Genomic DNA, 26,682 nt, shown 5'->3' with positions numbered 1-26,682 from the left:
TGAGGGATGTTGGGAATTTTAATTCAGTAATATCTGGGATGCTACAGGTTCTGCAACTTAAGCCTAAATAAACCAAATGCATTGGACTTTTGACACTACGAATCTGTTTCTTAGCTTTTGGCTTCATAGGGGAACTTGGAAAAAATGGTTTGCTAGGAGCAGTTAGAATGCATGGATGGCTAAGTATATGTCTCTTTTAAAGAAACTGATAAAAGCAAATGATGGTTCTTGAGCATCACAACACTGAACGAATGCTGTCATGATTTTCAGAGCAAAACCTATATTTTTTCCCTCTAAATAAAAGTATTGTAGACTTGTACATGGAACATGATATAACACAAGGGGAGCTTTTGAATACAGGCTTGCTTTTCAGATTCTTTTTTTCATTAAGTGTGTGCTCAAGGAAGCAGTGGTTACTTTCACAGTTACCATGATTACATAATTCATGTCATTTGTGTGATGATCTCATGACACACGTGATGCTATTGAGGCTTGTACCAAACACCTAGAAGGGACGCGGTGGCGCTGCGGGTTAAACCGCTGAGCTTGCCGATCGGAAGGTCGGCGGCTCGAATCCACGTGACGGGGTGAGCTCCCGTTGCCAGTCCCAGCTCCTGCCAACCTAGCAGTTCGAAAACATGCCAATGTGAGTAGATTAATAGGTACTGCTTCGGCGGGCAGGTAACGGCGTTCCGTGTAGTCATGCCGGTCACATGACCACAGAGGAAGTGTCTACGGACAAACGCCGGCTCTTCGGCTTGAAACGGAGATGAGCACCGCCCCCTAGAGTCGGACACGACTGGACTTAATGTCAAGGGAAACCTTTACCTTTACCAAACACCTATGTTCTCCATAATGATGAATCGTTTGGTGGTACTAACCAGGTAACAAGAAAGTTACGGAATTTTATCATTTTCATTTTTTCTGTGCCAACTGAAACAATGGGGGGAAAAAGTCCTCCAAAAGCTGCAAACAGAATGTTAATTGTAAATACAACTTTTTAAAAACTGTGAAAAAGTTTTAATGTGCAGTAGAATAAATTTTATTTACAAACTTGTAAAGGATCTGGAAAAATAATGGTTCACCTTTTTTTTTTCCTTTTTCTGGGGGGGGAGTTAGAAATAAAGTCTTTAAACACTTGAGTGCATTGAAGAAGCAATAAAAAATGTAAATGGACATTGCAGGACACATCATTACATCACAATTTAGTCTAGTGATCTTGGAAACTAATTCAGTAGTAGTGGGCAGAAACGCAGAATATTGAGTAAACCATTAATTAGTTAACCTTGGGTAGCCAATTTGTGGGAACAAAATCAGTGCCTCCTGTTCCCAATCAGATTAGCGTCTGATTCTTTAGTACTAAAACTGGATACTGTCCTTCACTGTACCTGAGGACAACATGCTAACTTGCAGATAACCAGATCTGTCCTTTGACGTTGCCATTATTTGCTCATAATTTTGCCTGGTGACTGCTTGCTGCCCCATTGAACTGGATGCTGAAATAAATCCGTAGTGGCACCAATATGAATCACATCAGCACAGCAGTGCAATCATTTATATGATGCTTTAAGAAGTGCATGAACTAAGCTGGTTGCCTATCTCCTTACTCCATAGCAGTTGTTCAATCTACTGTATGACAAACAGTACCTCTTGGCTCAAAAAGAGGATGTGGCTGTGCACCTTGGCATCTATCACCTGAGCTGGATGCCTAATGGTCAGGACAAGTCTGCACTAAATTGGAGAAAAATACACGCACTTTAAAAATAGAGGTACAGATAAAAATATTATTGGTGTGTGTTGGCATCCAGTCCACCAAAGAGAATATGTTGATGTTTTCCAAAAGCAAACTCTAGTCCCTTCAAAGGTTATGAGGTGGTAGTGTTGGGGAACTTCATCTCAAAATCTATTAGACAACAAACTCTGCCAAGCATTCTTACCAGAAATTTTCTTAATTGTCTTGCTAACCATTTTGTTCTTTAGAAGATGGAATGTAGTAGAGGATCAGCTATCCTTGACTTGATATTAACCAAAAGAGAAAACTTGGTTAAAGAAGTGGAAGTAGCAGGAACACTGGGGAAAGTTATCAAGTAATGCTGGAATTCTTGATTTTAAGAGAAACCAAAGCTGGGTGTAGTTGAACATATATCCTGGACTTCAAGAAAGCAGATTTTCATAAACTTGGAGCATATGGTAGGAGAATCTAATAGGAAAAGGAGCTCAGGATTAGGTGGGAATTCCTAAAAAAAGGAACACCAATAGTACAATTGCAAACAGTTCCAATTAGAACTATTGTCACATGTTTTGTCTCTGTCTTCTCTGAAAAGTGTTCCACAAGGCAATTGTGAAGAGAAGGCTGACCCAGCAGAAATTAAGACTGAGGCTGACAGAAACATGACCAGGTTATAACCTGGACTTTAAATTTCCAGTAGTTGTATCCTAGATTACTGAAAGATCTTCCACATGGTCTAGCCAAAATGTTATGTATTGAGAAATCCTAGAAAACAGGTAAATATCAAATGATTAGAGGAAGATGAAATGCCCTGTCTTGAAGAACTACAGTCAACACCACAATCTAGAACAGTTCATAAAGCAATTGGTCTGCAAGTACTGAAATAAATGTTGTGTTAACTGGATGTCCAGAGAAATTGTCAAAAAGAAGTCTTAACTAACCTCATATTTTTGTTCAGGTAAAATTTTTAGTAGATTGTGGAAATACTCTTGACATAGTATATCTTTAATTCAACAAAACATTTGACAAAATGCCCCAGTGTAATATAATTAGTGATCTAATGAGAAATGGGTATATATTTAGCTTGAAGATCATACTCAGAGTTCTCATGAATACTCTCTCATCAAACCATAATGTGTATCAGATAGGGCGTCACAGGGTTCACCCTGGGCCCTGTATTCTTCAATGCTGCTATTAATGGATTATGTATGCAGATGGAGGAAATGCAAATCAAATTTGCAGATGACAAAAGGTGGAATTACTAATATTCAAGAAAACAATAGCCATTTTGAATGGGCTGAAAATAAAATGCACTTTTTTCAATTAGGACTCAGAAATCAAATGCACAGGTATACAATGGGGAACACTGATTGAGCAACATTATTTGCAAAAGATTTGGAGTAATAGTTAATTCCAAATCAAACATGAATCAGCAAAGTGATGTGACTGCAAAAACAACAGGAACTTCATTAGACAAAGCAGTTAGCAACCAGAAAAATGGATAGAGGATTGAAAAAAGAATGTCTTACTTTCTAGCCATATCTATACTATACAATTCCAGCCAACTGTGTAAATTGGAAGGTATATAGGAAGAAGATTGCATGCAAAGACTTTTATCCACTGTGAAACTGCACATAGATGTATGTAGACTTTCCTTCTTCAGAAGTTCATGCTCAGTACATAAAAGCTGAGAGCGGGGTTGGTAAAGTAGCCAGAGATGTTATCAGAGATTATTTCACTGCATAAGCAAAACTTTTTTTTAAAAAACGGTTTGCTTTCTGAATTTTTGAAAGGCACTCATGTAAGCCTTTGATTATTTACTTATAGAAAAGCAGAAGTGTGCCTTTGAAATGCAAATTCAATGTAGATTCTATAGCTATAGTAAAAAAATAACTGAAAGACCGTAAGGCCTCTCTATCAAATGTGCTTCCACTATTAGTAAATTAAAACCCTAGTTTTATTTACTCAGCTCTGAGTGAAATATCATTAATGCAGAAAGAATTTTAAGAGTAGAAATCAAACATAGATAATGTCTAAATATAGATAAGAATATTTAAAATTCAATATTCACAAAAACAAAAACATCTTGTTAATCTTCTGAAAAAAAATGATACATAGGCATAATATGTAATTCCGTAAAAAGGAAGAGTGAATATATTCTCTTAAAGTAATGTACAATACTTATAAAAACTAATTCAGCCATTGTTTAATTCAGAATGATGGTAATTACAGTTCCAAGAAAGAAAAAAATATTGTACAGTTATCAGTGCATTATGGACACATTCACAAAAACCTTTTTTAATCTTTATTCAGATCGGTTAATTTTGATAAAAATTTTCTTGGAAATTATTAGAAATATTTAGTGTGGCAGCTACTGTACTTTATCAGCATAACTTGTGCACATTCCTGCCCCTTCTCCAGGTGTTTTCATAAACAACAGAATAAAACCTAAAATCGTGATAATTTCTCATTAACTAGATTAGGGGGGAAAGTTTCTACACAGCATTGAAACTGACATGAGATTTGAATTAACTCTATTCTGCCTATCTCTTATTCTCTATTACAGAAGGAGAGCGGTGTTAAGTCTATGGCAGCAAAAAATCTCAAGAGACCTGGCAGCTCCTTTTATAATTCACAGGTTAAAAGCTTTCATGAGCGTATGCTTTTTAATACAATTTGTTAGTCAGAAAAGGTGCTACCAGACTCCCCCTGATTTTTCTCTTGCTTTAATTATAACATACTACTTTTGAAAAGGGGGCATTTGCATTAAGAAATGGATAGTCTTACACTTCAGATCTAAAAGGTCATAAAATAAAGGGAAAGATCTTAGCACGTATATTCAATGTAATTAAAATAATTAACATTGCTGAATATTTTAGAACTGTACTAGTGCCATCTCATGGGGAAAAATGGGATCGCCCAAATTATGTACTTTCACAGTCCCTAATGCTTCTAATGAAAAGGCGTTATGCAGCTATTCTGTCTGTCCCTCTTTAACAGTACACTAGAACCAGACCTGCTATTAGTGTTTTTCAACCTTAGCGACTTTAAGCACGCTGGCTGAGGAATTCTGGGAGCTGAAGTCCACACATCTTAAAGTTGCTAAGGTTGAAAAACACAGAGCTAGAGTGACAAGGTAGCAGGTAATGGGAGGAAGCAGCATTTGCACCTTCTCAAGTGTCTCTCCAATATCTCACTGCAAGAAAAGTTTTGCTCTGCTGGAAGATACAACAGTTGCAGCATACAAATCTCCTGTATCCCCTAAACTTGTCTTCTTTGATAGGGTGGAAGATCCTATCCTGGACAGCACTGAAATAAGATTCAACTGGCAGTGGGGGAGAAAGGGCCCTTTAGTTTTTTGGCATCAGCAGCTGAAATTCTCAAGCAATGGTGGGAAAACAAAGAAATTATAAATGAAGATATTAACCACCTCCAGGAAAATTCTGTGAAGGAAATAAAGCAACTGAACAGCAACTAGCAAAATAGGTCTCTAAGTAAATGTTAGCAAAATAACAAGGATATCTGGTTCCCAATGATTTTACAAAAGTAGCAGCAAAATTAATTCCCCTACTTCCTGACATTATACTGCTGAAATTAAGAAAGTTTGGAGTTGCCAGGTGTGGAGGGTTGTGCAGGAGGACTGTGAGCTCCACTCAGTCTTGGAAATCAAAATAATTGCCCGAGGTTGGAATGTCTGAATTCTAAGTATGTGTGTTTGCACCAATTCCCATGTTTGAACATCAGGAATCTAGTGATAGATCCCATGAACCCAAGTTCTAACCATCATTGAGAAGTGTTGGAGGTAGGTTTTGCTTCGAGAAAGATCAACAACTACATTTATTAGTGACTGGAAACCCCTTATGGACTTTTTGCTGAAGAAAGGAAAAAATGAACTGGTGATTTATGGATTTGATGATTAGAAAGGATAGATTATGGAAAGAAAGGAATTACAATGTAACTTTAGAGAGAGAGGGTAAAATATAAATATACTTACAACTGCTGTTAAGAAGATTGTAAGCCAATTCTTTATTACTTTTTTCTTTCTTTTCTATTTCTTTTTCACTTTCTTATTACTCTTCCCTATTCTTTTTCTTTTCAATTAGAATTTTTGTATTGTTTTTATTCTGTTCAAAACTTCTTTAATAAAAAGTATATATAAAAAAGAGAAGTGTTGGAGGTAGGGAGCTAGAAAGTTGGTGGCTTGCTTTGAGCAATTTGGAATGTTCTTCTGCTAATTCAATTTGCATACTTGCCAATTTGAGGTTCAGTAATGGAGCAAGTCATACAGATGGAATCATGTGAACTGTTGTGTTCCGTTATTTTGGGTTCTTTTTGGCTTGTAGACTTCAAAGATGCAGACACCTGATAGCTACTACCTGCTTAATCAGCCGGTATAGGGCTGGTTCTATCATTGCAAGAGTTTCTCCCATTTTAAAGAGGCAATTATAAGATTTCTCTTGATCTGGAGACTGGTCTCACAATTTCCATTTCTGAAAAAAAGTGATAAAAAGGTAGTGGCCTTGCTACAGATGATGATGATAATAGTGATAGTGACACTGATTGTCTGGATCCCTTTCAATCAATCTTTCGACTGACTGACCCACTGTCTCTTGATTGTTTATGTCTCTGTTCTCTTCCACTCCTTCACCAGCCTCCCTACCATCTCTCACAGTCCACCCCCACAGAATTATATAATATAATGGACTCTTGAATGCCAGAGGAAATGATTCTCTCAAGGCTCTTGCTGACCTGTGGAGTGGAGAAACAGAACAGGCCAGTGATATTATTGCCTGTAAAAGCTCTGACTTTGTGGAGTTTGGTTTTTTGCAGAAGTCCATGCAATGAAACAAGACTGAGAGTCGGGTAGAGTACAAGTGGTGTAAGATTCACTGGAAAGCTGACAGGGCACACAGGTTATAATTTGGTGCACAATGAGGCAATGAGGGCTATAAAGAAGGCTTGCAGTAGAATCTGTTGCTCTTTCCCCTTACTGTAAATCCATTATGGTTTTTCAGAACTTCAGCTTGTGCAGGCAAGAGGATCTAAGGACAAAATCAAAAAGGAGCAAGAAGCAATCCTTGGCATCTACCACAGCCTAAATTTTACCAGGCAAAGGCATACCAAGGCCAGATGAAGCTCCTTGTAGGTGCTAGACATTTCTATTTTGTATAACCTTTATGTCATCTCTTCAAGATAGGCCAGGTCAGGAAATGGACACTAGAAGAACTGTACTTTATTGTCTAGGATATAATAATAGAATCTGAAAGCCTGACAGAAATTTTCTCTCTCCCCTCTTATACAAAAGAGAAGCAAAGCGGGGCAATCTCATCTTTCTCCCTCCTCCTCTCTTTCACGGCTAAACTGATGTTTATATAACCACTCTTGCATTCCTTCTTCAAGGTTATCTCTGTATTTCTCTATGGAGGAAGCAAAGTCACTTGCAAAGTAGCTGACAGATTTGATGCAATATAGATGTGTCCCATTTGGAGTGATGTTCTGAAAACAAATATTGTAAACAAAGGTTTGCAGGAGGATTGGACTGACTTGTGGACCATTGTGCAATTATATGATGCACTGTTGTACCACTTTTGTGACAAACGATGTGACAGATTTGAGGATTTGGGCTATACCGTACAGATAGCCATGCACCAAACAGGAAATGATTTCTTGATGGAACTGGCCCTGATTTCAGCATAGATAATTCAAGTGAAAGATTTCATATCCAATGATTCTTTCCCATCATGGATCAACCTATTGTAGAGATGCATATGCCAGACTAACTAATTAAGTCTCCTTGGAGATAGATTGTTACCCATAAAGGAAATTAATTTGTGAGCCAATGTACCGGCTGCCTCATATCCAGCAGATCTTGAAAAAGCATTTGTTGATTAATTCCTGTTGTTCCCACAGTTGTATGCAAAGAGGAAAAAAAACAGGCAGATATACTCAGAGTCCAAGTATCTGATAAGCTAACTTTTTTTTTTTTGAAATGCTCTAAGATTGTATCTTGCCATTTTGGAAACAAATTGTGGAACAAACCACTCTAAAACAGAGCTAATTAAAAAAAATTGTCTCTGTGGCAGAGTTTGCACCTTACTAAGTCTAGGCTCTCCAGACTCTGAATTCTCTAGGATTTGGTTTTCTGCAGAAAGTTCATAGATCTGGCTTGGCTAGATTAGTTACTTTATTGCAGACTAAAATGAAACCATATACAGTACCGTATAACAGATTTGCCTTCTGCAGTTCACAACAATCAAAGCATACAAACATCATTCCAGACTTTAAATCCTAGATCTTTTCCGCCTGTTTTTCTAAGTCAACAGGCATTCTGCTGCCCCTGTAGGAGGCTGTAATGGTATGTGTGAATGACCTTGATAGATGAGGGGACGAGCTGCTGCCTAGGGAACAATCAGATAAAAGGGGAAGGAGCCTACAACTGAGTAACGGACAGAGAAAGAAACTTTGGAAGGATCTGACCTAACTGGTCAGGCAGTAAAAAGAGATGGCGGGAGATATGTACTTTCAGACATGCAAGATTCTGTTAATGTAGCCTTACAATAACACAGAATTAGCTCATCTTGTGTTTCCTGTCTGGTCTACCTGGGAGGCTGACACCAGCAGCTGCAGTGAGATAACATAATGATTCTCTTGGATATGAGAACCACTGTTTCCTGTCTTACCAACTTCATTGAAGATCCTGTCAAGTTAACAAATTCAGTAAGCAAATAAATGAATAAAGTATACACTCGACATGCAGTAAGTATAACAATTTAATTCTACGTGGACAACTGTGTTTCCTTTGAGTTAGGGAAATGTTTAGAAGCTGTTGGTTTACCCCGCAATCCAATTATTAACGTCCTCATTATCATACTGTAAAACATAAAGTGAGCTTCAGAATGAAACGCTCATACCAAACAACGAACAGATTTCCCGCCCTCATTAATATTAAACAGTCCTCGTGACTCGCTCTTTTCATTAAAGGAAGAATAGCAGGGGGAAGAGGCGGGAACACCGCTATCTCCGCCCTTTTCCGCCTCCACAAACTGAGTCTGTGTGACCGTCGCCCTCCGTGGCGTCATCGGTCCGGGCCGCGGCCTTTAGCACAAGGGAAGGGAAACCTGGGAATAGGATGGCGGCGGGGCCGACGCGACCCCCTCGGCCCCGGAAGGAGCCGCAGCAGCTGGTCATCCCTCGGAGCGCAGCAGAGGAACAGCGCCTCAAGCTAGAGAGACTAATGAGGAATCCGGTGAGGGGACGGGGTATTGTTGGTGGGCGTGACTACCTGCCCTTTGGAGCTCCCCATGCTTCTAGTCCCTGAGTAGAAGGATTAGATGCTCCCCGCTGCTCAGCATGATGATTAGTATAACTAATTCTGCCCATTTCGCTGCTGGTTGGTGGAATATCGGACAAGGCAGTCCGATGTTTGTGCATTCAGTATTACAATATTTTGGATTCTCTATATGCAGTTAAACATGGCATACATTGTTGTTATTTGTTCAGTCTCTTCTGACTCTTCGTGACTTCATGGACAAGCCCACGCCAGAGCTTCCTGTCGGTCATCATCACCCCCAGCTCCCCCAGGGACGAGTCCATCACCTCTAGAATATCATCCATCCACCTTGCCCTTGGTCGGCCCCTCTTCCTTTTGCCCTCCACTCTCCCTAGCATCAGCATCTTCTCCAGGGTGTCCTGTCTTCTCATTATGTGGCCAAAGTATTTCAGTTTTGCCTTTAACATCATTCCCTCAAGTGAGCAGTCTGGCTTTATTTCCTGGAGTATGGCTGGTTTGATCTTCTTGCAATCCAAGGCACTCTCAGAATTTTCCTCCAACACCACAGTTCCAAAGCATCGATCTTCCTTCTCTCAGCCTTCCTTATGGTCCAGCTCTCGCAGCCATATGTTACTACTGGGAACACCACTGCTTTAACTATGCGGACCTTTGTTGTCAGTGTGATGTCTCTGCTCTTAACTATTTTATCGAGATTTGTCATTGCTCTTCTCCCAAGGATTAAGCGTCTTCTGATTTCCTGACTGCAGTCAGCATCTGCAGTAATCTTCGCACCTAGAAACACAAAGTCTTTCACTGCCTCTACGTTTTCTCCCTCTATTTGCCAGTTATCAATCAAGCTGCTTGCCATAATCTTGGTTTTTTTGAGGTTTAGCTGCAAGCCAGCTTTTGCACTTTCTTCTTTCACCTTCATCATAAGGCTCCTCAGTTCCTCTTTGCTTTCAGCCATCAAAGTGGTATTATCTGCGTATCTGAGATAGTTAATGTTTCTTCCAGAGATTTTAACTCCAGCCTTGGATTCCTCAAGCCCAGCCTGTCGCATGATGTGTTCTGCGTACAAATCGAATAGGTAGGGTGAGAGTATACAGGCCTGCTGTACTCCTTTCTCAATCTTAAACCAGTCCGTTGTTCCCTGGTCTGTTCTTACTGTTGCTACTTGGTCGTTATACAGATTCTTCAGGAGGCATACAAGATGACTTGGTATCCCCATACCATTAAGAACTTGCCGCACTTTGTTATGGTCCACACAGTCAAAGGCTTTAGAATAGTCAATAAAACAGAAATAGATGTTTTTCTGAAACTCCCTGGCTTTTTCCATTATCCATCGGATATTGGCAATTTGGTCCCTAGTTCCTCTGCCTTTTCTAAACCCAGCTTGTACATCTGGCAATTCTCGCTCCATGAATTCCTGAAGTCTACCTTGCAGGATCTTGAGCATTACCTTACTGGCATGTGAAATGAGTGCCACTGTTCGATAGTTTGAACATTCTTTAGTGTTCCCCTTTTTTGGTATGGGGATATAAGTTGATTTTTTCCAATCTGATGGCCACTTTTGTGTTTTCCAAATTTGCTGGCATATAGCACGCATTACCTTGACAGCATCATCTTGCAAGATTTTGAACAGTTCAGCTAGGATGCTGTTGTCTCCTGCTGCCTTGTTATTAGCAATGCTTCTTAAGGCCCATTCAACCTCACTCTTCAGGATGACTGGCTCTAGCTCACTGACCACACCGTCAAAGCTATCCCCGATATTGTTATCCTTCCTATACAGGTCTTCCGTATACTGTTGCCACCTTTTCTTGATCTCTTCTTCTTTTGTTAGGTCCTTGCCATCTTTGTTTTTGATCATACCCATTTTTGCCTGGAATTTATCTCCAATGTTTCTAATTTTCTGGAAGAGGTCTCTTGTCCTTCCTATTCTATTGTCTTCTTCCACTTCCGCGCATTGCTTGTTTAAAAAAAATTCCTTATCTCTTCTGGCTAACCTCTGGAATTTTGCATTTAATTGGGCATATCTCCCCCTATCACTGTTGCCTTTTGCTTTCCTTCTTTCTTGGGCTACTTCTAGTGCCTCAGCAGACAGCCATTTTGCCTTCTTGGTTTTCTCTTTCTTTGGGATGTATTTTGTTGCCACCTCCTGAACAATGTTGAGAACTTCTGTCCAGAGTTCTTCCGGGACCCTATCTACTAAGTCCAGTCCCTTAAATCGATTCTTCACCTCCACTGCATATTCCTTAGGAATATTAGTGAGCTCATATCTAGCTGATCTGTGGGTCTTCCCTAATCTCTTTAGCCTGATCCTAAATTGTGCAATAAGAGGTTCGTGATCAGAACTACTGTCAGCTCCAGGTCTGGTTTTTACCGACTGTACAGATGTCCGCCACCTTTGGCTGCAAAGGATGTAGTCAATCTGATTTCGGTGTTGTCCATCTGGTGAAGTCCATGTATAAAGCCGTCTCTTAGGTTGTTGGAAGAGAGTGTTTGTTATGCAGAGTGAATTGTCTTGGCAAAATTCTATCAGCCTATATCCTGCTTCGTTTTGTTCTCCCAGGCCATGCTTACCTGTAATTCCAGGTGTCATTTGACTGCCCACCTTAGCATTCCAGTCTCCTGTGATGAAAATAACATCTCTTTTAGGCGTGTTGTCCAGTAGGTGCTGCAGATCCTCATAGAACTGCTCTGCTTCAGCTTCTTCAGCATCTGTGGTTGGGGCGTATATTTAGATGACTGTGATGTTAGATGGCTTGCCCTGAATTCAAACTGAGATCATTCTATTGTTTTTTGGATTGTATCCAAGCACTGCTTTAGCCACTTGACTATTAATTATGAAGGCTACTCCATTTCTTCTGTGATCCTCTTGTCCACAGTAGTAGATCTGGTGGTCATTTGATGTGAAGTGGCCCATTCCAGTCCATTTCAGTTCACTGACGCCCAGAATGTCTATCTTTAATCTTGACATCTCACCAATAACCACATCCAATTTGCCCTGGCTCATAGATCTTACATTCCAGGTTCCAACGGTGTGTTGATCCTTAGAACATCGGATTCGCCGTTCACCACCAGCACCGTCGGCCGCTAGCCGTCCTTTCGGCTTTGAGCTAGCTGCGTCATCACGTCTGGGGCTAGTTGAACTCATCCTCTGTCCCTCCCCAGTAGCATTTTGACCATCTTCCGACCTGGGGGTCTCATCTTCCGATGGTATACCGACATATCTCTGGTTGTACTGATCCATTTAGTTTTCATGGCAAGAATACTGGGGTGGGTTGCCATTACCTTCCCCAGGGATCGCATTTAGTCTGACCTCTCTGTCATGACCTTCCCGTCTTGGGTGTCCCTTCACGGTTTAGCTCATGGCATCATTGAGGTGCTCAAGCTCCAGCACCACGATAAGGTAACGATCCTTTGCTGAAGATGGCATACATACATGGGTTAAAAGTAGTTGTGATTTCTTTCGACTGTTAGGATCTTTCTGCATTTTAATAGCTCTGAACAATTACTCTCTTTAGAAGCATCAGAAGAGTGTTGCTCATTTCTCATGCAGGATAAGACAGTTCCAATTCCTGAAAAGCTCAATGAATGGGCACCCCGTCCACCTCCAGAATTTGTCAGAGATGTTATGGGTAAGTTGCAGTTTTTTAAGGTATTTTCTTGGTTTTTGTTTGTTACTTCTAGAGAATAGAAGGGAAAATAGACTGGGGTTTTGAAGAGCAGGGTTGATGGTGTTAAGCAAGAGTTTGAAACTTGTTTCAGAGGTAATTCTTGGTACCGTTTTGCATTTTGCTATTTGTCTTAACAAAAGACATTGAATTTCTCTGATTCATGGACCTTATTGTAGTGAGTTACTTACAACTCTGAATCCCCTGATTTTTAAGTAATATTTCAATTTTATAACCCTAAATGGGGAGATTTTGAAGAGTGACTTATTCATACCTCTATATGTGTTGTGAGAAATTACAGAGAGAATCTGAGATTTTGGTGGCCAGAGATGTGAATTCTTAGTATGATTTTAATAGGGTGCTGCTTTCTCAGAATCTTGCCCTTTACTTAAAAACAAAGGTAAGCCTCTATGGCAAAGCTACAAAATGGATGAGAAATGCCTGCTGAAATCTGAGCAGCCAAAGGTATTTGCTGAATAAGATGACTGAGGCTTTACTTTGTGTGATTTACTTCAGTGCTTCATATAATTGATCTTCTATGTACCTAACAAATTCAGGATGTAATACAAAATTATTTATAAAGTGTATAATTTTACATTATTTAATGCACAGTTCATTGCCTGTAATGAAACACAATGGTTTTTCCATTGCTGCTAGGGAATATTAACAGCCTTTGTTAAGACAAAGAGTATTTAATCATTACAACAAAACCAGGGAACATAACTGATCACATTTGCTCTTTTCTAGCTAGAGGACGGATAAGAAGAAGGGTAGAGCAGAGAACAGAGAAGGGAGGGTATAGGTTTTCTAGATGTCCACAGAAGTCCATAGTGAGCTGGTATTAGCAAAGTGGGGAACCACTGTTATATTTGCATTTGTGTTTAATTTTTAATAAGTAGTAAGTAGGCTTTGTAGAAGATCTGCTAATGTCTAAAAGTCTTGGGTTCACATGACTTGTTTTATTCAGTCTCTAATTCAAATCCATAAAATTTAATGAATTCACTTTTTAAGTGATTCTTGGCAGTTGGGCATGGGGTGAGCTGTGTGGATGGCAAATAAAGGCGTCAATGTTTCAAATCCAACTTGTTGTTTCTTCTAAATGGTAACAACTTTACCCAGCTCTGCTGTTTGGGATCCTTGAAATGTTGGGGATTGAGATGGAATATTTTACTTCTGTCATATCTGTTCTCCTCCCCCCCCACTTTTTTTTTTTGGCAGGTTCCAGTGCTGGGGCTGGGAGTGGGGAATTTCATGTCTATCGGCATCTTCGGCGACGGGAATATCAGAGGCAAGATTTTATGGATGCCATGGCTGAGAAGGTAAAGTGACTTTCCCTCAAAAGCTTTGGTGTGGCTATTGAATACCCTGAGGAACCTTGCTAGGCTGGATCTACACAGTGAAACAAAATTTCTATTTGATTACGTGCCCTTAAATTGGTGTCATGCCTTAAGTAACTTTGCTGGGAATATACAGTCTTGGAATATACTCCTGGTGTTTTTCACTCATCCCTCCTGAGGAATACCCCTGCACACACCCCGGTGCCATGATGAAGCAGCATAAGAGGACTTGAGGGGAGGCAAAAATTATATGCCAAATATAAATTCACACTGACATACAGTCTACGTTAAAGTGCAAATCTGTAAGAAAATATTATAGCATATCTGGACTCTTCAAGTGTTTTTCTTCAGGTCTATGACATTTTTTAATAATCTTGGAATTCAGATTTGGGCTTGCAGGAGGAGAAGGTAATGTCTGAGAACCGGGGAAGCAACCAACTGTTCTGTAAGCTACAAAGAGGTCCATCTCTTCTCTCTCCCCTTCCTTCTTTGATCCTCTCCAAAAATAAGCTATTAAATACTAAAGCAGATTATTTATACTTTTTTTCTCTCCTTCCTTTGTTTGCTCTTTTTTTCTCACCAGAAAACTTTACTGATATTATTCCTTTTCAACCCATTTTTTCTTTCTTTCAAAATGTTTTAAACTTATATTTACAAGCTAATAGTCTCCTGGGTACTCATCTTCTGAGTGTGCAGAAAAGTACAGTTCCTTATTTTGGGATGATCATGTTGCCCTTACATAACATGTGCAGCCTTCTGTTCACAAAGCAGCCAGCTGCGTGTCTCTGGGAAGTCCAGAAGCAGGACATGAACCAATAGCATCCTCCTGCTCATGGCTGTGTAGCAGCTGCTGACAGACAGCGTGTTTTCAGCCCAAGAGACTGAGAGAAAAAATGAGAAAGAGGATCAACAGTCATAATTAGTAGTTGTCTGAATGATATAGTCCCCTCTTAAGGTAGTCAAAATTACTGGCCTTTGTCACTTCTTCTGGTAGTAAATACTCTCCACTGCACGGCACTAAATATTTTGTCCTGCATCTCTTACCAGTCATTGGATTAGATGACTTCAAGTTCTAATATTAGGGGAGGGAGGAAAACTTCATCCCCTATTTACTTTCTCTACATCATAAATACATTTATAAGTAACTGTATGTTAGTAACTCTCCCATTCTTAGAACCTTGGCAGGAAACAAAAGGTCTGAGGTTTATCAAGCCGTTAAACAGCTACTATGCCTGGCGCGTAGAATGTGTTCTCTGGGTGGGTCACATCAGTAGACTCATCCTAGTTCAGACATAGAGCTGCGAAGCCTCGGAAATAGAAACAGAAAAGCAGGTGGCTTTTTCAGGCATTGAATTTGCTTGTTCAGAAAGTAATTTATTTTTACTGTGGTCTGTTGAATAAGCCATAAAGGTCTGGCTCATACAAACTTTAACGCCTGTGTGTATGTATTTTAAAAACTAAAGGAACCATATTACAGATGAGATCAGTATCTAAAGGGGGCTATTGTACAGCGGGAAGGTTTTTATATAAAACGAACCTCAACGTTGGAGTAGAGATTTCGATGCAACTACTAAGTAGAAGTACAGTATGTTTTCAGTGTTTCAGAACAGCCTTTCCAGCTTGGCCCTCTCCTACGTATTGTAGTTCATCTCCCATAATCTCCCACAGGCTTCAGACTGTAACTAGCTTTTTTAGATGAAATATAATCACAGCATTGCTTAAATAGATCGGAGCATTCATACTTTAAAAACTGCAACTTTATACAAGTCCACATAGCACCATGGTGAATAAAGTGGCCTTTTTTAAATAAATGTGCATTTTTCTGGTTTGTTGTTGTTTATTTGTTCAGTCGCTTCCGACTCTTGGTGACTTCATGGACCAGCCCACGCCAGAGCTTCCTGTCGGTCGTCAACACCCCCAGCTCCCCCAGGGACGAGTCCGTCACCTCTAGAATATCATCCATCCACCTTGCCCTTGGTCGGCCCCTCTTCCTTTTGCCCTCCACTCTCCCTAGCATCAGCATCTTCTCCAGGGTGTCCTGTCTTCTCATTAGGTGGCCAAAGTATTTCAGTTTTGCCTTTAATATCATTCCCTCAAGTGAGCAGTCTGGCTTTATTTCCTGGAGGATGGACTGGTTTGATCTTCTGGCAGTCCAAGGCACTCTCAGAATTTTCCTCCAAGACCACAGTTCAAAAGCATCGATCTTCCTTCTCTCAGCCTTCCTTATGGTCCAGCTCTCGCAGCCATATGTTACTACGGGGAACACCATTGCTTTAACTATGCAGACCTTTGTTGTCAGTGTGATGTCTCTGCTCTTAACTATTTTATCAAGAATTTTTCTGGTAATGTTTATTTATTTATTTAAATTTGTACCGTCGCCCATCTCCCCCAATGGGGCACTCTGGGCGGTTTACAATAAAAATAATAAAAACCTAAAAACCTAAATTACAGCCTAAAACAAATAAGGTAATAAATATGAAATCCAAGATGAGATAAAATCAAAATTAATAAGGGGTGCTATGGCGCCAACTTTTATCAATAGACTTTAATAGAATTGTTTACAATTTTAGGTTTAATTTATTGTATCTATTTCTTCTGCTCCTAGCAAAAACTAGATGAAGAATATCAGAAGAAGCTTGAAAAGAACAAGATGGTTGCAGAAGAACAGACAGCCAAGCGCAGAAAGAAGCGGTAAGATCAAGCTGTTCGTGGTGGCTGGTATAGAAGCTGTAAAGGGCTTCTATAGCCATAGCCATAGCACAGCTATTTTTCTAATCCATTCTCGTGTGCTTTCCCATCAGTTTCTGCATTGCCCTGATTCGAGGGACATGCCTTATTTCATACTTGTCTTTTCTTTGTTTTTGGCCGGGAATATGAGTGACTTAAGACCTAAACTGTACAGTTTTTCTTGACCCACCTCCTTCCGCTTCCATTTTTAAAATGCTATTAATGGCGGCATTGTTTGTCCCATTGTGCAAGGTGAGGGATAAGCGTTTTTGTCCACTCCTAATGAGAGCAATTACAGTATAGCAGAGAGCAGCAACGTTTTCTAGCTCCCAGATGCAATGGCCTATGCACAACAATAAATAAATCAGTAAGCATGCTAAGAAATCTCATAATGTTGCAAAATTTGCAAAAATTTGGGTGAAGAATTTATTTCAGCAGGAGCCAAAAAGAGAAGTGGAGTTGTTTTGTATATAAACCCCCAATTACTGCCAGAACTAATATTGGCTTACGATTATGGTAGATATGTGGGGGTTGAAGCTGGTTTGCATGGGACCAAGACTCTGATGATGGGAATTTTATGCTCCAAATGAGGATAAAGTAACATTTTACAAAGGACTTAAGGATAAACTAATGGACTTATCATATGAAAATTGGTGTTTAATGGGCGATTGGAATGGAGTACCACAAAAAGATATTAAACTGACACAAGGTAAACTACCAAAAGTTTTTTTAAATGATGGACAATTTAGAGCTTGTAGATGCATTTTTTGCACAAAAATGGTGATGCAAAAGAATATACTTATTTTTCTGAAAGACATAGATCTTTTTCAAGAATTGATATGTCTTGGATATCTAAGAATTTGGTTACTAGTGTTCACAAAGTGGAGATATTGCTAAGGACCCTTTCAGACCACAACTCAGTAACTTCGGCATTTAAAAGGAAAATCGGTTCCTTCAGATGGAATTGAAACATTGTTGCAGAAAGAAACAGTAACGGAAGATTGCAAAAAGAAGTTGAAATAATTTTTTGACAATAATCTTAATCAAGGTACAGACATAAAACACAAGCGATTTTAGATGAGATAAAAATGAAAGAATAAAGAAATCCTCAGAAAAGAAAACTATTTCACAACAAATTAAACTCTTAGAATGGCAATTGTCCACGTTAACAGTAAGAGAAATGGAAGTAAAAATGAACTATACAAAACAAAAGAATTTTGAATTTGTAAATAAGCCAGGGAAATGGTTGGCATATAAATTGAGGAAAGAAAAAGTGATATTAAAATTACAAGATAGAAACACCATAATAACGGATAATTCAAAGATGCAAAAAATATTTCATCAATATTATTCTAAATTATGTAAAGGAGAAGCAGTTTCCTTGGCAAAGGTTGATGAATATTTAAAGAAACAAAACTTACTTAAGATGACAAAAAAAACAAACAATTAATGAATGGACCTATAACAATAAAGGAAGTGTGAAACCATAAAAAAAGCAAAAATAGGGAAAGCTCCTGGACCAGAGGTTACAGCCTCTTATTATAAACATTTTGAAGATGAATTATTATAAATAATGAATTCTATTTTATAGACTAGAAAGATAAGAGACAGTTGGATAGAGGCTTATTTATTTATTTATTTATCCAATTTGTCCCTGCCCATCTCTTCCCATCGGGGGACTCTGGGTGGTTTACAATAATCAATTAAAGCAACAATCATAAAATATACCGTATAAAATTACAATAAAAATATAAATAAAAGATAATATAGATTAGTTCTAATATAGAACTAATACCTAGAGAAGGTCAAGATTTGACTTCACCAAAAAAATTACCGCCTAATATCATGATTGATTAATGACTATAAGTTATTTACGATGATTTTAGCTGAGAGGATGAAAATGGCATTACAGAACTTTATTCATGAAGATCAGTGTGAGTTTTTACCGAAAAGACTGTTGAGAGATAATATTAGAGATGTATTGGATATTTTGGAATAATTGGAACAAAATAATGAAAACCAAGCTGCACTGATCTTTCTAGATGCAGAAAAGGCCTTTGACAATTTGGACTTTAAAAATTTAAAATTTTGGAAGATACGGACTTTGGTGAGAATTTTATTAAAGGTGAAAAATTTATTTATACTTCACAAAAGGCACAGATAATTGTAAATGGAAAATTAACAAAATCTTGTGAGATACCGAAAGGGACAAGACAAGGATGCTGCTTGTCACCATTGTTACTCATCTTCTCTCTTGAAGTATTGATAGAGACATAATACGGAAGAATTGCTGGAATGAGGATTAAAAGGGAAACATATAAATTACAGGTGTTTGCTGATGGTTTGGTGATAATTGTGGAAAATCCTCCGGAAGGAATAGAAATATTGATGGAAAATTGAAGGATTTTGGTGCATTAGCTGGATTTAAAATTAATAATGAGAAAACAAAGATGTTAAAAAACATGAGGATGGAAAAGCAAAAAGAATTGATGGAATAAACTGGTTTTAAGATTAACAAAAAAGTGAAGTACTTGGATATTCCTATGACTAATATGAATTGTATGTTGTTTCAGAACAATTACGTTAAGGTATGGAATGAAATTAAGAAGGATATGCTAAGATGAGAGAAATTACAGTTGTCATTGCTGGGGAGAATTTCTGTGATAAAAATGAATGTATTGTCTAGAACGATGTTTTTGTTTCACACAATACTTATTTTGACAACCGATGCACCATTTCAGCAATGGCAGAAAGATATATCTAGGTTTGCATGGCAAGGGAAAAAGCCACGGGTTAAAAATAAAATGCTCCAAGATGCAAAGGACTGAGGAGGATTGGGACTGCCTGATTTGAAATTGTGTTTTGCAGCCTGCTGCTTGGTTTGGATGAAGGAGTGGGAGCTGCTGAGAAATAAGAGAATTTTAAAACTAGAAGGGCACAACCTGGGGTTTGGATGGCATGGATTTCTATGGTACAATAAAGTTAAGTTTAATGTAGCTTTTAAAAATCAATATATCAGAAGTGCCATATTAAGAATATGGAATAGATATAAACCCAGACTGCCCGAAAATGCCTTTATGGGTCTCAGCACAAGAAGCATTTTATAGGAAGGAGACAGCAGGCAAAAAGAGATGGTTAACCTATTGAGAGTTGTTACAAGAGCATTGAGAGAATAAGATGAAATCAAGAGACCAGTTGACCTCAGAGGGATTTAGTTTTCAATGGTTTTTGTATGCAGCTAAGCTAGATTAGAGATAGATAGATAGATAGATAGATAGATAGATAGATAGATAGATAGATAGATGCATAGATAGATAAAACTTTTATTGTCATTTCACTATACACCAAGTGTACATTAAAATGAAATTTCGTTGCATTGGCTCAAGCAATAAAATAAGAATGCCATAATTACTATAATATGTAATATACATTCTTTACCCATTCCATTCCTCTAATCTTTATCCCCAATAAGTATCAGTCCTACACCCAGCATGTGTACCCATGGAGTGAGAAGGGATTGTTAAGAGTTCAGGAGTCTAATAGCCCAGGGGACAAAACTGTTGCCTAATCTAGCTGTTCTACATTGGATGCAGCGGAACCTTTTCCCAGAGGCCAACAAGGAGAACAAGCCATAATGGGGGTGGAAGGGGTCACTAACAATATTTCGGGCTCTGGAGAGACAGCGTGTAAGCGCTATGTCCTGAATGAGAGGAAGTGAGATCCCAATTATCTTCTGCCTTCACCACCCTCTGCACAGACTTCTTCTCTGAGGCACTACAGCCTCCAAACCAGATGGAAATACAGTTGGTCAATACGCTCTCTGTAGTGCCTCTATAGAAAGTAAGGAGGATGGGAGGTGGAAGATGTGCCTTCCTCATCTGGCACAAAAAATGCAGACGCTGCTATGCTTGTTTTACCAAAAATGCGGTGTTAAGAGACCAAGTCAGACTATTCGTTATCTGCACCCCCAGATACCTGATGTTACTGACTGACTCCACAGCTATGTCATTAATAAAGAGTGGTGTATGGCTGGGCTGGTTCTTTCTAAAGCCAGTAATAATCTTCTTGGTTTTTTCAACATTTAGAAATGTAGTATAAACATGCAGTATAAACTGCTGTTTATATTACACCAGTTAACCAAACCCTACACCTCCTCCCTATAAGCCCAGTCATTGTCATCTCACCCACCACTGCCGTATCATCCGCGTACTTGACAACAGAATTGGTGGTAAACCTGGCACAACAGTCATGGGTCATCAGGATAAACAGCAATGGGCTCAGGACACAGCCCTGAGGAGAACAGTCTGCTCAAGGAAATAGGGCTGGAGATATTGTTTCCAACTCACACCGACTGGGGTCTATCAGTGAGGAAGTCAAGTAGCCAATTACACAAAGAAGTACTAAAACCAAAGAAGCTAGTTTGTCTACCAGATGCTGGGGAATAACTGTATTAAATGCTGAGCTGAAATCAACAAACAGCAATTGCACATAGCTGTTCTTCTCCTCTAGATGTACCAAACTCTAATGAAGAACAGAGGAGATTGCATCTTCTATAGAGCAGCTCCACCGGTAAGCAAACTAAGTGGATCAAATGATAGAAGAAGTCTGGAGACAATATGGTCTTTTATCATCTGCTCGAAACATTTCATAATAGGAGTGAGTGCTATCAGGCAATAATCATTAAGACATGAGATCATAAGATTTTTTAGTCACAGGTATATTGGTAGCAGTCTTAAAACTTACCAGAACCACAGCCTGATGCAACGAAACATTAAAGATGTCCATGAGAACACTGGCCAACTGATCAGCACAGTCCCCGAGTACCCACCCTGGGATATTATCTGGGCCTGCTGCTTTCCGCATATTAATTCTTCTCAGGGTCCTCTGGACATAAACTCTATCAAGGATAAGTGCCCGTTCATCAGGATGAGGAACAGCCTTTGGGATGAACGCCTACCCAAGTTTCCAACCAGACTTACACAAGAAGCTTATGGATATCTGATTTATTACTGGATAGTATGCAAGTTCAAGAGCAAAGCTGAGAATGGCAAAAGCGCAGGTCTTTCAAACAATTAAACCTTAGACAGTTCCAGGCCCTCCCCCCAGAGTAAGAGTCCACTCCCTGCAGCCTGCAGGTGTTCCTAACAGTTCCTGCCGGTCTTCGGGAAAGTGTCCTTGAACAGGCGAGATAACCCAAATAGACATTCCAAAGCCTCTACATCAGTGCCTGGTACAAAAGAACAAGAGCAGCACCCTCACAAACAGTAACACGTGTCAGCACCAGCATGGCATGGGAACTGGTTATGATGTTCACAGGAACATGGGAACAGGAACCATGACAGCCTTCTTCGCAGGGATATTATTAAATGCCTCAAACCTGCCAAAGAACATATTAAATTCATTAAGAAAATCTATATTCTCACATGGTGACCGAGTGTCCTTATAGTCTGATGGTCCGAATACCCTGCCACAAACGCCTGGTATTTGTAGGATCATAAAAAAATTCTGGACTTTCTGACTATAAGCCCTCTGTTCTTACAACCCATTAGCAGAGATGGCAAAATTGACTTGTTTTATTAGAGAAAGGAAAATAACTACATTTATTAGTGATTAGAAACCTCTTATGGACTTCTTGCTAAAAAAAGAAAAAAGATGGAACGTGATTTATGGGTTTGATGATTAGTAAGGATAGACTATGGAAAAAAGGAGATTACGTTGTAGCCCTGGAGAGAGAGGGTAAAATATGAATGTACTTGTAACTGCTTTTAAGAAGACCGGAAGCTGCTTTTCTTTTTCTTTCTTTGCACTTTTTTCACTTACCTATTACTTTTCTTTACTTTCCTCATTTTTCTCTTTCAAAATTTGTATTATTTGTATTATTTTAAAATTTTCTTTAATAAAAATTATATCTATATCTATATGAAAAATATCATAATGTTGCAAAATCGCATTATGAAATTTTTAGCATGCTTACCTACTTACTTATTTTTAGCATGCTTATTAAGTTATTGAATGTGACTGCCCAAACTCACTAGATCTTTGTTAGTTCTCACAAAATTTCAGCATTTTAAAGAAATCCTTTATTTGGGAGGGTTTGAGAGCTTTGTGGTTTATGCATTGCTGATCTCTGATGTTTGCTTCCTGATGTGGCTTAGAATTGGAAAGGCAAAAATGATGATCCCACTCATTTTTCTTTTTTCCTGTCCATTTCTTTGGTATCTCGCTCCAGTTTCTCCAATTAATGAGATACACAGTGTTAGCCATTAGAAGGGAGTTGACTCCTTGCATCCTTGGCAGGAAGAGCATGTTCCAAAGGCTATTGCTTTGGAAATGTCATTGTATAAGAGGCAAGGTCAGTAGTAGCATTCATGATTTCTCAGTTATCATTGAGAGTAGGGTTTTAGTGGCCAAATTTTATATACAGAAGAGGATGGAAAGAGCGTTATTCACATGGGTCTTTGGATGGGTCTTTAGGCATCTATTTCTAATGATAATGTCAAAATGACAAAAACTGCATCATGGCATCGCAGAGCAAGCTCTGCCTTTTCATACTGAAGATGTTGCCTAGTCTGGCAATGAAACGTCTGCAAGAAAACAACAAAGCTCAGAGAGCACCAAGGACTCCACTTTTCATATTTTCTCCACAATGTCATACCTAAGGAGCAGAGTTTGCACCACAAAGTCATGATGCGTATTTTGTCACTTGCCCCTCTTGATGCCTATGGGCACCAGGTCTTTACTAAGGAAAAGAAATGAGGGAGGGAAGTAGGGACCCAGAACCTGGAAACCCACATAGACGAGCAAAAATAGATGGTTGGAACTTAAATCAGTGGCTCATTGAGACAGTGTAAATCAGCAATTGAGTAAAGAAGAAGTATGTAATCTATGAAAATGTAGGAATAATGGGTGTTACAAATAATGGAGAAGGCTGCTGAACATGAGGAAATTAGGCAGGTTTATGGTACAAATGACTATTCTGTGATACAGTTCATGTATTTATCTGTAGATGGCCACAAGTCTTTGCAAGCTGCTAGAAACAGTTCCCTAACTGCAGCTTATTTATAGCCTAGTCTTTCCCAATCTAGCATCATGTAGATAGAAGCTGAAAAGAATAAGATGTAGCCCAAAAGTTTGGATTTGGGGCCACTGGGCGGGGAAGGCTTCTCTAATATAAGAGTAAAAGAGATGGAAGGAGAAAATGTTTAAAAGCTATTTGCCTCTATTCCTATTAAAGATTAACTTGTTTGTAACATTAAGAGGTATATCTGAACCTTACATTTTTACCAAAATTGGTGTGGAAAATTACAAAGTTTGAAAAGGAGGATTGTTTGTTTGAGTATTTACTTTCTCTTTTGCTGTCTTTACAGCCAGAAATTGAAAGAAAAGAAATTGCTGGCAAAGAAGAGTAAACTTGAACAAAAGAATGAGCATGCAGGTAACATGAAAAGTTGTAATCTTGAGATCAGCCTACGAAAAAATTCCGTTCCTCAATCCTGGCTTCTGCCCAATTCAGCAGAAATGGAATCATCACAAAATGTGCCATATGCATTGGTGTGGGTGTCTTTCAAAGTGGCCTTCCCCAGCCAAGTGCCCTGTGAGCATTGGACCCAGAATCCTCAGACTTTTGGCAGTGTTCAGATTAACAGAATTCAGTTCAGGACATTGGGGACTACATGCCAGGGAAGGCAGGTCAGAGAGAGAAAAATCCCTTGGAGATTTTTCAGGATTGTTAAAAGAGCAAAAGGCTACATGTCTCCCAGTGAGGGAAAGAAGGGCAAGTGATCATGGAAAGATGATTCCATGAAGGCCATAGGAAATACAGTTCATGTTTGTACTGTAGTAAGCAGGCCTGAAATGGTGGAAGGAAAAGATTTTCCATAATAGGAAAAGTAGCCTTGTCCTTGACATGGGGAGGACATATCCTACACTCTGTTGCCCAGTGGTAAAAAGAACTGGGGGGGCAGGAGAGTTCCCCTCCCCCTTGTGGGTACAGCAAGGAGGAAAAGGACAGCTCTTCATTAACTCATCCATCCTTGAGCTGGTGCCCTTGGAAGAGTTGGGAGTAACTCCCAGGATTCTGGCTGCCAGGTTTGGGGGTTGGGTTGACTAGATCCAAGGCTGCCAGGTTGAGGAAGGGAGACTAATCCAATTTGGGGACTAGATCAGAGGTCTGCAGAGGTTTCTGGTATTTCAACAGAGATCATAAAGAGGATAGCTTTCTTCTTTATCCTAAATAAATACTCAGGTGCAGCATGCTCCTGAATGTGAAATTCCACTTGGTTCTGATGGCTAATGTATCCCAATATAGCACACTTTCATTACTTTAACCCAGTGCTTCCCAAACTTTTTCCTTCATTACCCAAAACTGCTTATCAGAAAGTCCTTTTTACCCAATGTAGGTAAAACCCTTTAAGCCAATTTAATGGGTTCATGTGTCGTTACCCAAAGAAAAACTACTTTTACCCAATTTTGGGTAATTTACCAAGGTTTCGGGAGCACTGCGCTTAACCAGACCTTCTTTTCTGTTATACTTGTCTTTTATAGCTGCAGATTCTGACCATTCCCCCAAAGAGCAGACCAGTGAAGATGAGGCTTCTGAAGAAGAGGAGAAAGATGATGTGGAGGAACCCAGCTTTGTGATGAAGAGATGATAGTGTTGGTGCTCTAGTTCATATCCAACTAGTGTCAAGGAGCTGAAGCCCAAGCTGAATAAGAGGGCTTTTCTGCTCTTTTGGACTTCACTGTGGCAGTGATATGGCCATTACAGTCCCATGGGATATTATTGCTGGATCCAAGTCAAATGAAACTTTCTTATATAACTGCTGTGCAGGGTTTCAGGGAAAAGTGTCAGCATCATGTAACTCTCTAGTTCCTCTGCTGTTGCTCCCAAGTGACATTGCTTCATCCGTCTATGTCTTTAAGCAGGTCTTCTCCTGAGAGACCTAAATATACAGAATGGATTTGTGTGGCTGGGAGATGGACTTGACTTTGAGGCAGGAAATAGTCTGTACTTTCCTGCAGGGGAAAAAAAAGTTAATTTCTTGAGGAGACTCTATTAAGTTAGCCTTTAATCCTTGCATTTCTGCTGCAAGGTAAGATTTTCCAACAACTAAGAAGATCTAGTGTTTCACTTCAGAAGTGTGTTGTTAATTTTTATTATAAACATTTCTGAATAAAAAAGAGGATATCCAAGTGTTCTTGTTTTCCTGCCTGTGAAGGATACACACTGTGCATTTATATTGGACTTTTCATCCATGAATTTGTCTGCCAAAAACATTTAGCCATTTAAGATAAATGGACTATACCTTTGAGCACCGTTAAGAAATAGCAGTTCATGAGTTTCTTAGAGTTATCCGGCTGATCAGTGTGGGAAACGAGATGCTCAGTTAGATACATCTTCAGTTTTAATTTTGGCATAACCATTAAGTATGTCTTCCATTCTTGAAGTACAGTTGCCACATTCCCACAGAGTGGTAAGCCAGCATTCTTTCTTCTGTTCGCTGGGGAAGAGAGGTGTGTTTGTATATATGGTCTGCCAAAATCAGAAATGACGACTTCACCCAATGTGTGAATTTTGCAGCTGAGGCCTATGCAAAAATAGGGGCTTCTCTGTGACTCCTATTTTGATTCCTCTACAAAATTGTAACAGAAAAAAAGTGATACTGATAAAAATTTCTAATAAAGGTTTTAACTTTGCCACAGAGCATACACTAGTATGACTGCTTCCCGTCTGACGAAATTGTTTTGTGACTCATAAACAGAGTCGATGTACAAACTGATTGCCAGGAAGTTTATCCTTTCTGCACTATGAAGAGAGAAAGTGAATGCCCTTCTGCAGCCTTCAGTTTATAGGCCAACCATGCCTAAGTTCTCATTTTGAATATAGTTTGTATATGAATCAATCTGTTCCAGCCAGAACGGGGTTCCTTTGAGACCCTGTCAGTT

The 26,682-nt window shown here is 39.2% G+C and overlaps 1 protein-coding gene across 1 annotated transcript; it reads left to right on the top strand.

The window, feature by feature from the left end:
- Window positions 1-8,796: 8,796 nt before the first annotated feature.
- On the top strand, window positions 8,797-26,453 carry PRKRIP1 (PRKR interacting protein 1). The gene is made up of 6 exons (XM_063297907.1): window positions 8,797-8,975; window positions 12,559-12,637; window positions 13,892-13,992; window positions 16,616-16,701; window positions 24,105-24,172; window positions 25,282-26,453. Exons 1-6 carry the CDS (start codon window positions 8,859-8,861, stop codon window positions 25,386-25,388), a joined length of 558 nt encoding a protein of 185 aa, XP_063153977.1. The 5' UTR covers window positions 8,797-8,858; the 3' UTR covers window positions 25,389-26,453.
- The last annotated feature ends 229 nt before the right edge of the window (window positions 26,454-26,682 follow it).

The sequence above is a fragment of the Candoia aspera genome, chromosome 1 (assembly GCF_035149785.1).
Source record: "Candoia aspera isolate rCanAsp1 chromosome 1, rCanAsp1.hap2, whole genome shotgun sequence".
In the NCBI taxonomy this organism is placed as follows: domain Eukaryota; kingdom Metazoa; phylum Chordata; class Lepidosauria; order Squamata; family Boidae; genus Candoia; species Candoia aspera.
The sequence above is the reverse complement of the archived record's forward strand: the minus strand, read 5'-3'. Positions and strand labels throughout refer to the sequence as shown.